This window comes from Mesoplodon bidens, assembly GCF_964165515.1.
Source record: "Mesoplodon bidens genome assembly, chromosome: 12".
NCBI lineage: Eukaryota > Metazoa > Chordata > Mammalia > Artiodactyla > Ziphiidae > Mesoplodon > Mesoplodon bidens.
The window spans coordinates 84,738,117-84,754,647 of NC_138168.1; the positions used below are offsets into that span (position 1 = coordinate 84,738,117).

The 16,531-nt window shown below is 39.8% G+C and overlaps 1 protein-coding gene across 1 annotated transcript in view; it reads left to right on the forward strand.

Moving 5' to 3' along the window:
* The window catches only part of SNX9 (sorting nexin 9), an 83,903-nt gene that overhangs the window by 51,775 nt on the left and 15,597 nt on the right, over window positions 1–16,531 (forward strand). Inside the window, 4 exon segments of the mRNA XM_081251153.1 lie at window positions 3,375–3,459; window positions 5,481–5,606; window positions 5,723–5,840; window positions 13,317–13,447. Coding sequence (XP_081107279.1) covers window positions 3,375–3,459; window positions 5,481–5,606; window positions 5,723–5,840; window positions 13,317–13,447 — 460 coding nt within the window.

Sequence of the window (16,531 nt, forward strand, 5' to 3'; positions counted from 1 at the left end):
AACTCTCTGTAGGAACAGATACAAGATACAAAGAGGCTTTTTCTCTTTTCAGTGATCTACAGAGTTTTGGGTGCAATTTGATCATGTTTATTTTTTATTTGGCTCTTAGCTTGGAAGCTTCTTTTTAAAAAATTTTTTTTCATTTTAAAGTGAAATATATGTTCCATTTAATGATCTGCTAAATACTGTTTTTTTACCTTTATTAACTCATGACATATTAAGGTTTTTATTGCTGATGCCACAGGAAAGCTAAAAATAATCATGATAGCTTCCTTTTAAACGTTTTACTGTTTATTGACCTTTTACCATGTGCCAGGCTTTGTGCAAAGCAGTTTGTGTGTATTCTCTCATGCGACCCTCATATCCCTTTTGTGGTGCATATAATCTCTGATTTCTCTGGGAAAATGAAGCCCAGAGAGGTTAAGTAACTGCCCAGGTTCACACAGGTGGTAAGTGATCTGTAGTCGGGATTCCAGTCCAGTCCCTCAGCTTCCTGAGCACACTCTCAACTACTATGTTTAATGTGTTTAGAACTTTGTTTTCACTTAGATTATTCTTTTTTTTTTTTTTTTAATGTTTTGAACGGTCCTTGTAGGAACAGTGCTCAGCAGGAAAGCATGTGGGAAGGGGTGAATATGGACACAGCCCTGTGGAATTCCCTAGTAGAGAGTTCTGGATGAGTCTGTAGTTTACACCAGTGTAGCTTGAAGGAGATGCAGTTTGTGACTTCCACATGATTTATCTTCAAGTACTCTTCTTACAGCAGTTATATTTAAAATAGTTTTTCTAAAATTACTCATACTTTTTCTCAGTGTTCCAAGTTCATGATTCCAAGCAGATATCAAGGAATGTTAGTCTATGTCTGGAAAAAAATTGTAAACATGTTTGATATATATCTAGATACCAAGTTTCTAGGTCCCGATGTACATGTGTGTAAGTTTAATGAGCCCTGCAAGTTCTCCTTTGTATTTAAATACCACCTGGTAATTAAACGAGTTATCTTTTAGCTCGCACTTCTCCTGCATTTCTGTCCAGTTTCTTCCATTGTGTATTTTCATACTCAGTTGCATGAATAGTACAATCAGTCATTCCTGACTGTATCCTATTTCTTAGAGTGAGATTTGAAGTTCTCAATATGGTCTGTAGTGACGTGCCTTACCCTCAGTTGTTCTTTAAACCTAAATACAAAGTATATTTCAAATCCATTTTAATATAATGTATCCCTCAGCCCCATTTTGAAAATGAGGAAGCAGGACCTGTGAGACAAACATGTCTAGCTGAATTTTTGAGTTTTCGTAGCTAGTTCATGAGGTTCTGCCTTGCGCCAGGCCTCTGACTCCACTTCCCTGTGGCTTCCACTGGTCCATGCTTGCCCTCTGGCTGGCTGTATGATCGTGGGGAAGTTGCATGACCTGTTTCAAACTCAACTTTCTTCATCTCTAAAGTGAAGGATTGGCTTTAATTAAGAATTCTTTCTGCTCTAAAATTTCAGTCTAGGTTGAAACCAAACTGAAGGAGTCCTAATATGAACCTGCACCTTTGAGGCATCCCTCTCTTTCTGTGGTGCTGGGAGCCGTTTAAACCCTACATATTTTTATTTAACTAGACTAATGTATAAATGACTTACTTATAACAGTTGTAAAATTTTTTTAAATATTAACACTTTTCAGCGGTTAATCCATTTTATATAACAGCTATATTCCAGTCATGGAGCATAAACCTTATGCTAGAAACAGAGATCAGACGCTTAAGTATACTTGAGCATTACAAGAATACATCTTGATAATACTGAAAGAATTAATCAATTGCACTGCTGTTCAGTAAGTATTAAATGCGTGCATAGCCAGCTCTAGAGTTTTGCTGTGGTCACTAAGATACCAAAAGAAGCATGACATGTGCTCTCTGCACTCAGAAGCTTACAGTCTAGTCAAGGAATTTTTGCTATGTGTAATGCCCCAATTTCTCCATCAGCGTTTTCTAGCAAAAGTGTAGGTTCTTTAATAAAAGTGTTCCAGGTTAGCCCATTAATTCATTAAGCATTTAGTATATTCCCATAATTCCTCTAGGTCCTGGAAATACAAATGCTTTCTCTAAGGTACTTCTAGTCTGCTGTGATGTGCAAATGGCTGATGGCAATTGCAGCGCGATAAGCTGAATAGCAAAAGTATGCTCAGAACACTGGAGCAGCACAGAGAAAGCTCCACCTGAGGCTGTAGGGAATACTTCCAAAGAGCTGATGGCCTCATTAGAAATCATTTTAATTTCTGAGTACGTACTAGGGCCTTTAGATTTATACAGATAACTCTTTATTTAAATCTTTTCATTTAATTCCCTTACCACCTTAAAGGTAGGTCGTATTGGTCCCATTCTTCACATAAGGAGACACGCTCTAAAAGTCACATAGCTGTTAAGTGTTGGACTTGAAATTCAAACCCAAGGCCATCAAGCTCCTAGACACCTCTTTTACTCTGCTGTATGAGCTGTGTTTTAAAGCAGGTCCAGGGAAAAGGGAATGGAGGGAGGTCAGTCCAGAATGAAGGAAAAGATATGAGCCCCTGAGAGCATCACATTGGCCTGTAACTTGGTATAGGAATGAAATCAGAAGTAAGACAGCTGGTTTTTGTAGAAATAAGATTTCTTTTCCTATTTTAGGTATTTTGCTTTCTGAGGACTTTTTCCCCGTTTATTAAAAAAAAAAGAAAAATTATAAAACCCAGATTAATCTTGTCTTCTTTAGAAGTAGCGCTTTGGATGGCCATGCATTTATTCCAGCTTTTCTTCAGTTTTAGAACTTTGCTTCGGATGTAGATTTGATTTCTGGAAATAGCCAAGTTTATTATGTTTAGAGTCTCTTTACTAAGGAGACTGTTTTTTTGTGTGTGTCTCATAAACTGGTTCTGAAGGCAGTTCCCAAAGAAAATGGCACAAGTACTTAGGAACAGTGGTGGTTTCTTTGGGATAATTGTGGCCTCCCGAGGGAGAATGTTGAAAGGCAGCTCTGGCCTTCACCCCACGTGGTCATCTCAATTGATGTGCTCAGTACTTTCTACCTCTGTACCTGGGGGACATTTTCTCGTCTGCCCGTCACTCTTCATGTGGTGATAGAGTGTCTCAGATCAAGCAAATAGAGTGCCCATAAATATCACACCTTCTGGAGTCAAACTGTCCTCTTACCAGATAAAGCTTAATTAAATGACTAATTGGCCATTGAACAATCTGATTACATTAGGTTTCATTTACCATAGTTTCCTAGTTCTAGTACATCTGAAAGACGGAACAAGTTCAAGCTGTCGTATTAAGTAAATGTGGATGAGAGCTGTAGAATTCTTATAAGGAAAAGCATAAGACTCACAAGCATTTATCCTCATGATTAGATTTCCTGGATTTGCAAAACCTGGAATGGAACAGTATTTGTTGGCCAAGCAACTAGCAAAACCCAAAGAGAAAATTCCTATCATTGTAAGTTTGTTCTTTTTTTTTTTTGCTTTGTTTCTGATTAAGCTCTTTTATAATACCTTAAAGCTAAGAGGGTTATTAGTCATTTGGAAAGTATTTTTAAACATGTGTAATGCTCGAAGTAAGTAACTGACAGTGTGTATTAGTATTTTAACAGTACTAAAAATAATTGACATGAATTAATGCCCATTATTATATTGTTTAGATATTCTTTACTTTTACCTTTCAGACGGTTAGTAATTGAACAGACAACACCCATAGTACATACGTATTTTTAATAATTTTTCTAAAAGATCTTGAAGTAGCTTTTACATGCTGTTTTTCTACTAGCCATACATATTTAGCTAAAAAACCCAATTCAGATATTTAGGTTTCTACCTTGGCGATGTACATGCGTGTCATCAGAATAAGTTGCCTTTTCCACTATGTGGGTAATAGTTTTCTTTCAATAAACCAGCTGTCGAGTCATGATAAGGAGCTAGGACATAAAAGCTGAGAGTTAATGGCACCATTAAGTATATCTGTCTTTGACTAGCTTATTACATAACATGACACAGGCTCTGTGGTTTCACCTAAATGTTGACTGCTGATAGATTTTCTATCTAAATGTTATCTAGCTGTATATTTCCAGATGAAATTCTGGCAAAGAGAACCATAGCTATCTTCTGACCCTGTTGATTTAATCCTGTAACTGTAAGTTGGGGGCAGGCCAGGAGGGCAAGCGGCCTTGAATATAATCACCATGGACTCAAACGAGGAGGAAAGATCTGGTCTTATTCCATAATCTTTGGGTCCTGGGAAACTCGATAAAATTGCAAGAATGATATTGAATTTTTTATATTTCTTGTTCCTACTTCTTTGAAAAGCTTGAAATCCTAGAAAACTCCAGAGAGAAGGGTTGTGACCCAGAGCCCTTTTCTCCTTCTCCCCTCAAAGCAAACTTGGGATAATTATCTTCTGAGTGGTTAGGTTAGAGATTATTTTAGTTTTTTTCTTTAACTCCACAGAATTAAGAGCCCATGGCCCTGCCCCTCAGATTCTCACAGGGGACTTTGTCATAAGCAGGAGAGTCCTGGAACAGAGCTAAAAGACCCCCGTGTTTGAGTTATCCCACATGTTTTAGGTGAAACTGGGCCCATAGGCAGGCTGGCCTGTGTGGGCTTCCTGTGTGGAAAAGGAAGCTGAGGAAAGCCATTGAGCCTTCAGAAAACCAAGAGAAAGTAGAGACCTGGTCCTTTGCTTTTAAGGTGCAGTACCCTACCCACTAATAAAATGTGACCCTGTGGATATTGGGCCCTAGTTGATCAGAGTCGCCTCTCTTGGTCCCAGTCACTAAGGGAAGTTCCCAAGAGGCCCCTCTTAAAGATTCCTGCTCTGCAGCTTTAAGAGAGTTTTCTGGATCTGGGCTCCCTCTTGCAGAATCATAATAACTTGTTGTCAGAGATCTTTAGTTCCTTATTAAAATTCTCTGGGCCTCAGTTACCATCCTGACCTAATAGCCTCTGGACTTTCATACCTCACCTCACTTTCTTCTCCTTTCCCCTTTAAAAAGAATTAGAACTATATAAAGAATTAGGGTATACAGAAAATGAGAGTAAGTGTAGAGGAAGTTTGACAGCAATTTGGCATTGCTGAGACATCCAAGTGTGTAACTTTATATTTCTCAGAACTCTTAGTCTGCAATAGATTTGAAATTTTTAAAAACTAGCCCCTCATTACATATAACTAAGACAGCTGGACTAGAGAGAGACTGTGTTCCGTCTCTCTAGAGGAAAGGCAGATCGGCATCTCTCCACGGCCTGCGATGCCCACGTGGGAGCAGAAGGGCTTCTCCCATTAAGTGTGTCTTTAAATATAACCTTAGTAGGAACAGAGAGCATTTATGTAAATAACTTCTCAAAGAAGAGCAAAAACGACCCTCCTAAGGACTTCTAGTCCTAAAAAGAAGCATTTGATGATTTATATCAATTATACTTACTATTTTTCCATGTAACAAAATTAACGCTCCCTGCAATGTTGTGTAGGTTGGAGATTATGGCCCAATGTGGGTTTATCCTACCTCTACATTTGACTGTGTGGTAGCAGATCCCAGGAAGGGCTCCAAAATGTACGGTCTGAAGAGCTACATTGAATATCAGTTAACACCTACTGTAAGTATCCAAGTTATCAAAGCAGAATCATGCTTGCATCACTAGTCACAGTTTGCTTTTTTCTTCATTTCCCGTAGTTGGCATTGGTAACGTTTTTCTCTTTCCTTATTTTGTAGAACACTAATCGATCTGTAAACCACAGGTATAAGCACTTTGACTGGTTATATGAGCGTCTACTGGTAAAGTTTGGGTCAGCCATTCCAATCCCTTCTCTTCCAGATAAGCAAGTCACAGGTGAGTGTGTGCGACACTGAACTCAGGACAAGTAAAAAGACTCCAGTTAGAGTACCCTAATGTAAATCAGAAATGGCGTTTTCCATCCTCTAGTGGAACAAGATGTAGGGGTTTGGAAACAGCAGCTAAAGATAACCATATACATATATATATATATATTGTACATGTATTTGGAAGTTCCCTGAACACCTAACAAGAATATGTCATAAAATTTTCTGTTACAGTTCCTGTATACATATGTATCCTTTTTCTTTTTTTTTTTTTTTTTTTTTGTGGTACGCGGGCCTCTCACTGTTGTGGCCTCTCCTGTTGCGGAGCACAGGCTCCGGACACGCAGGCTCAGCGGCCATGGCTCACGGGCCCAGCCGCTCCGCGGCACGTGGGATCTTCCCGGACCGGGGCACGAACCCGTGTCCCCTGCATCAGCAGGCGGACTCTCAACCACTGCGCCACCAGGGAAGCCCTGTGTATCTTGAATTCTGGCAAAGTCACTGTGTCTTTACTGCTACACCCTTTCCAATCATTGTGTCTTTATTGCTAACTCCTTCCTATAAAGAAATATGTGCATTTTTTTTTTTTTTTTTTTTTTTTTTTTTTTTTTTTTGCTGTACGCGGGCCTCTCACTGCTGTGGCCTCTCCCGTTGCGGAGCACAGGCTCCGGACACACAGGCTCCGCGGCCATGGCTCGCGGGCCCAGCCGCTGCGCGGCATGTGGGATCTTCCGGGATAGGGGCACGAACCCGTGTCCCCTGCATCGGCAGGCGGACTCTCAACCACTGCGCCACCAGGGAAGCCCAGCATTTTTTTAAATGTGAAAAAGACCCTTGAAAAAAACAGAAATAATCCAAATAGCCTAAAATGGAAATTAAAATGTATGACCCAAATGATGTAAACACGTTACATAGTCCAGCTGTGTCACTTTCATTACAGGTCTGTAGACATCGGATGTAGAAGCCATAGAGCTTCTAAGTGTTAGTGCAGGAAGCTACCAAGTTTTCTACTCCATTATTCTGATGACTATTGATATTTAAATATTTTATTTATCATTGACTATCACCCTCTCCCTTTCCTTATTTATTTAAATGCCATGTTCCCCCCACTCCCCCACCCCACGTCATCTTGTAGGGAATAACGCACCGTGCTACCAGAGCCCCTCGTAAATGTGCACTTGGAGGGTATTTGTTCCTGTGTCTGTTCCGAGAACTGATTTTTTCAATCTCCAGCCTGATCTAGAAACTGGAATGTTAGTACTCAGGAGGCGTGTATTTGTCGTGGAATAAAAGTTTGTAAAGAAGCTGAGCTTTACGTAGAGATTAGAAAGTTTCCGTATGCAGCTGGAAAACGTTTAGAAGAACGAAACTATAAGTATAGAAAGGAAAGGGTCAAAGATGAGAGTAAGACTTAAAAGGTCGGAGCTAGAACAGCCTCTGAGAGAAGTGCAGGGGGCACGGACACGCTCACCGGGCCTGTGAGGGAGACTCGAGGAGCCCGTGGAGGAGGAAGAGCGCGTCCCCAGAGGCCGGGGACCGGAGAGGGTTTAGTCCTCACTCAGCAGGAGTTGAAATACATAGTTCAGAGAGGGACTGGGAATCTCACCAGCCGGATGGCAGCGCCCGCTCAGACGGTCCAGCATGCGGTGAAGTTTGTCCCCACGTGCCAGGCGTCACGTGTGCCCGGGCACGTCACACATGTGCTCTCTCAACTCAGAGACACGCACCAGCCCCCGTTCAGTACTGCTAAGAAGGGATGTGAATGTGATTCCAGAGCTCGCTGTGCTCACATGATGAGATGTGGACTAACTAATCCTCAGCCAGGATTAGTAACCTTAGGATAAGAAAATTATTCTCCTTAAAACTTCATTTTGTGCTTGCTTTGTTTTATGTTTGTGTTTCTCTGAAATTTTTTGAGGAGGTGGGAACTTTGTTGTTGGTGGTGGGTTTTTTTTTTTGCGGTACGCGGGCCTCTCACTGCTGTGGCCTCTCCCGTTGCGGAGCACAGGCTCCGGACGCGCAGGCTCAGCGGCCATGGCTCACGGGCCCAGCCACTCCGTGGCATGTGGGATCTTCCCGGACTGGGGCAAGAACCCACGTACCCTGCATCGGCAGGCGGACTCTCAACCACTGCGCCACCAGGGAAGCCCTGGGAACTTTGTTTTTAAAGAACTTGTTTTGATTTTGATTTTGGGGAGAAAACTTTTCAAAACTTTCAAATTGTCGTAGCAGAACGGAGAGTGGGGACTGCGTTGCCAGGTTGGCAGACACATCCTCGCCCTCAGGTGGGGAGACTCCCAGGCAGTCCCTCTTGGAGCCGGGGCAGCTGAGTGGCAGCCCTGTCAGGGTGGCCTGGTTGGCGTAGATGGCTGCTTCCTGCCACTCATGTGTCACCCACGCCTGGTTCTGTGCCCAGTTCAGATGCTCACTGTCCCTCCTTTCTGTCTTCCGTATTGTTAAGTCACAGCTTTCTTTTTAAAAATTTAGATTTCTTTCCATGAAAACTTAACTTCTGCCTTTCTCCACATTTTCAAACTTCAGACTGTCTCCTGAATTTTAAGCTCTCCTTTATCAACTTGATTAGCATAATATGTTCCCCATGGTGTTTAAATAAATGGATTAATGAGCTATCTTAGAGTTATAGAGGTTTCTCCTGTTTTTTAGGTTTTAATACACTGTTTATTCGGAATCAAATAACCCATGACTATATGAAAGCATCATAGAGTCATGGTTCTCCCATAATAAGGTTTGTATTTTTTTTAAAAAAAAAGGTCAGGCCTGAAGCCAGGAGGATGTCATAGAAAAGCAAGGAAGCAACAGCTCTCAGTCTGAAGAAAGTTGAGCTTTGATTCACTGACTGGGACGTGTGCCGAGGAAACTGAAAAGCCCAGGAGCCACTTTATTTCCCCCTTCTCTTGTTTGCCTCCTGCCTGAGATACCCACAGGATCATTATTATATAGGTTCCTGTCTCATTTAAATCCTGGAGAAAAGAAAAAGGAATACCAAATAGATGATGTCATGACATTTCTGTGGACTTGATAATCCATCCATGAAAAGCTTACAGCTAAGATTTTTTATTTGTTATAGATTTTGTTCTTTATGGAATAATAATGAATGAATCTGGTTTTATTTCTGGCTGCCAAACTGATACATTCCCATACTTAGTGAAAACCTAAGTAAGGGTCCTAGAAAATGGGGAAATGGAAATCCCTCTTCTCCCTTTTTTATTTATTTTTATGTATTTACTTACTTATTTTACTGATTTTTTTTTTTTTTTTGGCTGCGTTGGATCTTCATTGCAGCGTGCGGGCTTTCTCTAGTTGCAGCGAGTGGGGGCTACTCTTCCTTGTGGTGTGTGGGCCTCTCATTGCGGTGGCTTCTCTTGTTGCGGAGCATGGGCTCTAGGCGCACAGGCTTCAGTAGTTGTGGCTCGCAGGCTTAGTTGCTCTGCGGCATGTGGGATCTTCCCGGACCAGGGCTCAAACCCGTGTCCCCTGCACTGGCAGGTGGATTCTTAACCACTGCACCACCAGGGAAAAATCCCCTCCTCTCCCTTTTTTTAACTCTCTGGAACCTGATAGGAAATTCCTGACAAGCACAAGGTAACATCTGAAGTCACAGTTTGTAAATAAACCAGCTGTGTCAGAAAAAATTTCAGGAGGAATAAGTCAATAATTAATTAATTCCAACCAATGAGTAGGTTATAAACTCTTGGTATAATTTACTTGCTCATAATGGGGAATTCAGTATAGCCCTTAGGTCCATGCTGACTTACAGGGTCTTTTCTGTCCATGAGGTGGGCCATCTTCTGCACAGCTTATGCTTCTGTAGTGCTTAATCTCTACCCCTAGTAAGTGTAGAATTTGAAGTGTTTTAGTATACAGGAGGGTCTAGACCCATCAAGCTGTCCAATGGCCACTTTTTAGGAGTTTTTGATTTATGTGGATTTATAACACTCTTCTCATTAAAGGAAACTTGTACCTATTTGTACTTGCAGTTTCTTAGGGAAAGTCCAGGCTGTGTTTTTTTGTTACTTATATATAGTAAGTTCACTCCTTTTGGTGTACAGTTCTAAGAGTTTTAACAGGTACCACCACAGTCCTATCACTACATCCAAGGTACAGAAAGTTCCATCACCTCCCCCAAATTTCCTTGTGCTGTTCCTTTATATTCAACCCTTCCCCCTAGTCCTAACCCATGGCAACACTGATCTGTTCTTTGTCCCTATAATTTTGCCTTGTCTAGAATATCATTATAAATGGAAGCATATAGTGTGTATGTCGTCGGGCTTTTGGGTCTTTTGAGTCTGGCTTCTTTCACTTAGCATAATGCATTTGAGATTCATCTCTTGTGAGTATCAGTAGTTTGTTTCTTTTCATTGCTGAGTAGTATTTCACTGTATTGGCTATACCATAGTCTGCTTATCTACTCACTCTCTGAAGGATGTTTGGGTTTCCAGTTTTGGCCATTTATAAGTCTGCTATAAACATTTACATACAAGTTTTTGTATAAATATAAGTTTTTATTTCTCTTGGATAAATTCGTAGGAGTGGAATGACTGGGTCATATGGTAGGTATATACTATTTAATGTTTAAGAAATTGCCAGGCTGTTTTCCGGAGTGGCTGTGCCACTTTGGAATCCCTACCAGCAAATGGATGGGATTGTCAGGGGCCCCACATCCTTACTTGCACTTTTGATAGTGTCTGTTTTTCTTTATTTTAGTAAGTATAATAGTCTAATGTCGTGGTGTTGTCTCCTCATGGTTTCAGTTTGCATTCCCTGAATGACTGGCGGTGTAGAGCGTCTTTTCATTTGCTGATTTCCTTTCCATAAATTTTCTCTGGTAAAGTATCTTTTCAGATCTTTTGCCCATTTTTTTATTAGGTTGTTTTCTTATCTTTGAATCTTGAAACAAGATTCTCTATATATTCTGAAAACATGTCCTCTGGCAAATAATGTGATTTGCGAATAATTTGTCCCAGGTGCGGCCTTTCTTTTAACAGTGTCTTTTGCATAACAACACCTTTTAATTTTAATGAAGTCCAGTGTGTCAGTTGTTTCTTTTATGGATTGTGCTTTAAGTATCATGATTAAGACCTCTTTGCCTAACCCAAGTTTACACTGATACTTTCTTCTAAAAGTTTTGTAGTTTTAGGTCTATGATACATTTTGAGTTAAGGTTTGTATAAGATGTGAGGTGGTAGAGGTATATATTATAATACGTCTGGTTATCTAGTGGTTCTTGCACTGTCTGTTGAAGAGCATATCCTTTCTTTATTGAGTTTACTTTGCATTTTGTCAGAAAATCAGTTGAACACATTTGTGTGGGTTTATTTCTGGACTCTGTTCCAATGATATATGTGTCCGTCCTTTTGCCAGTACCACACGGTCTTGATTAGTGTAGCTTTATAGTGCAGTAAGTCTTGAAATCAGGTAGTGTAAATCCTCCAACTTGGTTCTATTTCAAAATCATTTTTGGCTGTTCTTTTTCTTTTGCCTTTCCATGTAAATTTAAGAGTCAGCATGATTATTTCTAGTCAGACATCTATAAATAATCATGCTGGGATTTTTATTGGAGTTGCATTGATTCTGTAGACCAATTTTGGGAGAATTGAAAACAATGTGTAGTCTTCTAATCCAAGAACATACATATATCATATTTGATTTTCATATAGGGTTTTGTAGTTTTCAGCATACAGATTCTGCACATGTTTTCCTAGATTGATATGTAAAAATTTCATGGGGAAGGTTCTACTGTAAATGGAATAGAATGGAATAGAGGGAGAGGGTGCAGCCCCAGGCCAGAACGCCACAGATTCCCACTGTTCTGGCCTGAAGTCCGGCAGTTTGGGAGTGTAAGCACTCCTCACGCGGCTGTTTGCCTTTGGTTGATTTCCAGAGCCCTTATTTTTGTGGATTTTGTCCAGCTTTATAGTTGCTTCTGGGGACTAGGTTTAGCAATTAGCTAAATTAGTTTTTGTTTTGTTGTTTCAAAAAAATTATTATCATTATTATTTTGTTTAAAAGCAAGGCATGCTTGTGATGACTCTGTAACAGACTAATTTGGGTTGTTGAAGCTGTTCCCGGGTTCCACTCTGTCAAGTAATCTGGGATATCTAGGTTTTTTTTTTTCCTTTTTTTTTGGGGGGCTGGGGAGTGTGTGTGGGATTTGTTTTCATTTAGTCATTTTTTAAATTCATTAACCATTGGACAGCCCTTAAGGGGAGGAGGACGGATTGATTCCACATTCCACTTCCTAGATCTAGTTTAGAAAACGTGTTCCCCCCCTGGTGCTCTTAGGAAGGAGTGTAGTAAACGCCTCATTTAATAATATACTCTTTTTTTTTTTTCTTCAACATCTTTATTGGAGTATAATTGCTTTACAATGGTGTGTTAGTTTCTGCTGTATAACAAAGTGAATCAGCTATACATATACATATATCCCCATATCCCCTCCCTCTTGCGTCTCCCACCCTCCCTATCCCACCCCTCTAGGTGGTCACAAAGCACCGAGCTGATCTCCCTGTGTGGCTGCTTTCCACTAGCTATCTATTTTACATTTGGTAGCGAATATACTCCTTTTTGAAAGTTGCCTTTTCTCTCTACCCTTGAGTAGGTCCAGTATTTGATCAAACTCATGAAAGTGGGTGGAACCTGTCTTGCCCCTCCTCTGCACTCAGCTGTAGCCAGAATTTCCACCTCCAGAAGCCTTTTAACTGATAGTGATTTTGTTTGTTAGGCTTATAAAAATTCTCATTGTTCACTTGGCGTTTGGTATGTCAGGTTTGTTAAGCCGATTTTCCACTTTTAGAACAGAAATATCACCCATTAAGCTCTGTTTTTACTATGGTCATTAAGTTCTGGAATCACTTTCATTTTTGCATTCATGGAAAAATTGCTTTTTCTGTTTTTCATTTAAGTAGTTTAAAAAACAAAACAGGAAAAAAAACCCTACAATTCTGAGTTACTTTTCAGAAATGCTAAATTTAAATTTGTATATCTGAGATTATGTTGCATTTAGACACATTTTTATAAATATAGAAATTTCATATACTTTGTAAGAATTGCTTTTTTTTTACATCTTTATTGGAGTATAATTGCTTTACAATGGTGTATTAGTTTCTGCTTTATAACAAAGTGAATTAGTTAAGGAATTGCTTATTAATTTCCGTTTTTATCACCCCTTTCTTGCCTATAAGGCTTCATATGGCCACATAGGCACTGGCTTGTTAGTTTATAAGAAAGAGAAAAGTTTTCATATTGAAATAAAATTTTCTTTCAAATTTGTTGATTACCTTTCCTGTGGGTCTTTGAGCATCCACTATGTTGTGTGTTTTTAGGTTAGTGAAAAATTACCATGATTTATCTTTCACTGAATAACTCTCTACAAGTGGCCAGTAGCTACATAAACAGTCTTTCAGTTGGGGTAACAGTGATTCATCTTTGACAGAGTTGCACATCACTCTCGGGATGTCTCTTGCAGGTCGCTTTGAAGAAGAGTTTATCAAGATGCGCATGGAGAGACTTCAGGCATGGATGACCAGGATGTGTCGTCACCCAGTAATCTCAGAAAGTGAGGTTTTCCAGCAATTTCTAAATTTCCGAGATGAAAAGGTAAGACATTTTGTTACGATAATCTTAGAGGATGTTGAGAATTATCACATTCACACCAATTTTTTGTCTAAAAGGAGTTAAGTTGTGTTGGTTAGTTGGTTGGTTCTAAATAATAGGAAATCAGTCACAGCACGTGAGAGAAGCGCTTGCCAAAATGGTTTCCCATAACCCGGGAGTGGACTGGCCCAGTGAAGGCAGGGCTGAAGGATATGATAGAATAAGGGGCTTTTTCCTAGATGCTTTTAAAAATAGGATAGACCCCAAACTGTGTAGGATATTATCCGCGTGAAGTCAGGGAAATAGTGTGAATGATTTCTTATGATCACATTTTGACCTTACGGTGTGAATAGTGTAACGACGGGAAGGGTCGATTCAGACCTGAGCCAGCGTTCTCGGAGCCACGTTGCTTTTCCAGCTCTGCCTCTGCCCCATGGGCAGTCGTCCTGCCAGTAGTTACCTGTTCTTTTCTGCAAATCAACAAGAAATTGGCTGCTTGTCACCTCACCGTTGTTATCTGCTTTGGAAATAGCCGTGTGTCACCTTAGTCTTCCACTGTACGCGATCATTTGTTTGGTCATGCCTGGTGTAATTTATAGGTTAGAGATCATTCCACTTAAACATTTGTAGTCTTTTTGCATTTCGTGGTGAATGATACACGTGAAAAAGTAACAGAGTTACAAGAACTACGGGGAGCCCTGTCCAAGTTGGTGCCTTACTGCTTACCCATCGCACTTGAACAAGGGCTTGTTCGATTGATTTGTCAAGTATTCTGATAAGGAAGCACTTCTAAAGGTTGTGTTTTATGCGGAATATTATTATTAAAAATAATAAATCTAGACCTTTTTTGGTGTATTTGATATAAGAGAAGAAAGAAAGAACTTGGGGCCAGGGCACTCAGTTTTAGTCTTGGGTTTGCTTCTAAGTACCTCTGTGACCTTGACCAAAGCATTTACTTTCTTTGGGCTACAATTTCCTCATCTGCTAAATGACAGTATAAAACTAGAAAGTTATTAAAAATTGTGATTCTCTGGGCAACGGTAACTCCCAAAGAATCTACAGGAAAATGTAGATCTACATAAAAAACTATGAAACACTGTTGAGAGAAATAAAAGAAGACCTAAATACGTGTTCCAATACTGTGTTTCATGGATTGAAGAACTGAAAAGATGTCATATGTAGAAAATTAAAGCTCCAAGAATAGCCAAGATACTCTTAAAAAAGGATGAAGTGGGAAGAGGACTTTTTTGGATATTAAGACTCATTATAAAGCTAAAATAATTTTAAAAGCAGACCAATAGAACCGAATAGAATGGACCCTTGATTTATGACAAAGATGGTGCTGAGTACAATGGGGGAAGAGAAAAGAGCTAGCATTTCTGAAGCCCCTGTCATGTCCCTTCCCAATCACTACCCCTTCCCTCCCCTACAAGGGTGACCATGATCCACTCCTTTATGGTTATCATTTCCTCACTTTATAGAGTTTCACCATCTGAGTCCCTACACCATGGTTTTGCTAGTTTTATTAACTAGCTAAGACCCTACCCTAAGCATTCTTTTGTGTCTGGCCTCTTTTGCTCAGCCTGTTCGGTCAGTGGTGCTCAGTCAATTGGATGGCATCACCGGGGAGAATGAAATGTGGTCACTACCTCACAACAATCTGTTGATATTGTTAGGTTTGATATTGTGGTTATGTTTTTAAAACATGGCTTTATCTGTTAAAGATATATAATGAAGTATTTACAGGTGAAATGATATTATATCTGAGATTTCCATTAAAATAAACAAGAAAAAAAGTAGGATGGGGGAGACTAGATAAAACAAGATTGGTAAAAAGTTGATAATTTTTGAAGCTGAATCTATAGGGGTTTATTAAAGTACTTTTCTTTCTACTTTTTTTCTGGAAAGTTTCCATTGTATTAAGTTTAAAAAAAATTAATTCCAGATGGTTCACAAGTCTAACTGTGAAAGACAACACAATAGAGCTTCTAGAAGGTAACGTAGGAGAAAATCTTCATACCCCTAGTGTAGGGAAGGATTTCTGAAATAAGGCACAAAACTGACTAACCGTACAAGAAGAGATTGACAAATTAAACTACATTAAAATTAGGAACTTCCGTTTATCACAGTAAGTCATTAAAAAAGAAAAACAAGTCAAAGATATGAACATGTATAACGAACAAAGGGCTGGATTTTAGAAGATGGGCAAACCCATACAAACTGATAAGAAAGGTAAAACAGTAGAAAAAATAGGGGATTTGGCAACGTACCTCACAAAAGAATCTGAATCACCAATAAATGTATAGAAAAGTACCTAATCTCATGAGTAATAAGAAATGCAAATTAAAATCACAGTGAATACACTTGCCAGAAGGCTAAAATTAGAAAGACTGACTATACCAATTGTCTTCTTGGTGAGATGAGGAGTTTCTGGGACTCAGGCACACTGCTGGTGGGTGTGAAAGCTGATGAGACCAGTTTGGAAAACGGTTTGGCATTATCTATTTAAACTTGAACAACTTTCCACTCCTGGGTAAATGCCTACAGAAACGCATGCACATATGCACCAGGAGACATGTACACAGCAGCTTAATCCGTAACTTGGCCAGGACTGAGGGTGGCTACCAGTAGTAGAATGGGGTAAATAAATCGGGGAACAGTCATTCGATGGAATATTATACAGCAGTGAAATGAATGAACTACAGTGTAACAACAGTGTAAATGTAGCTTCTCAGCGTAGGTTGAGCAAAAGAGGCCAGACACAAAAGAATGCTTAGGGTAGGGTCTTAGCTAGTTAATAAAACTAGCAAAACCATGGTGTAGGGACTCAGTTGGTGAAACTCTATAAAGTGAGGAAATGACAACCATAAAGGAGTGGATCATGGTCACCCTTGTAGGGGAGGGAAGGGGTAGTGATTGGGAAGGGACATGACAGGGTCTTCAGAAATGCTAGCTCTTTTCGCTTTCTTGGCTTTGGTGGTAGTTACACAGGAATTCACTTTGTGAGAATTCGTTGCACTGCGTTATTTCTGCTTTGGGTACTTTAGTGTGTGTGTGTATAACTTGCAATAATTTCTTAATAGTTTA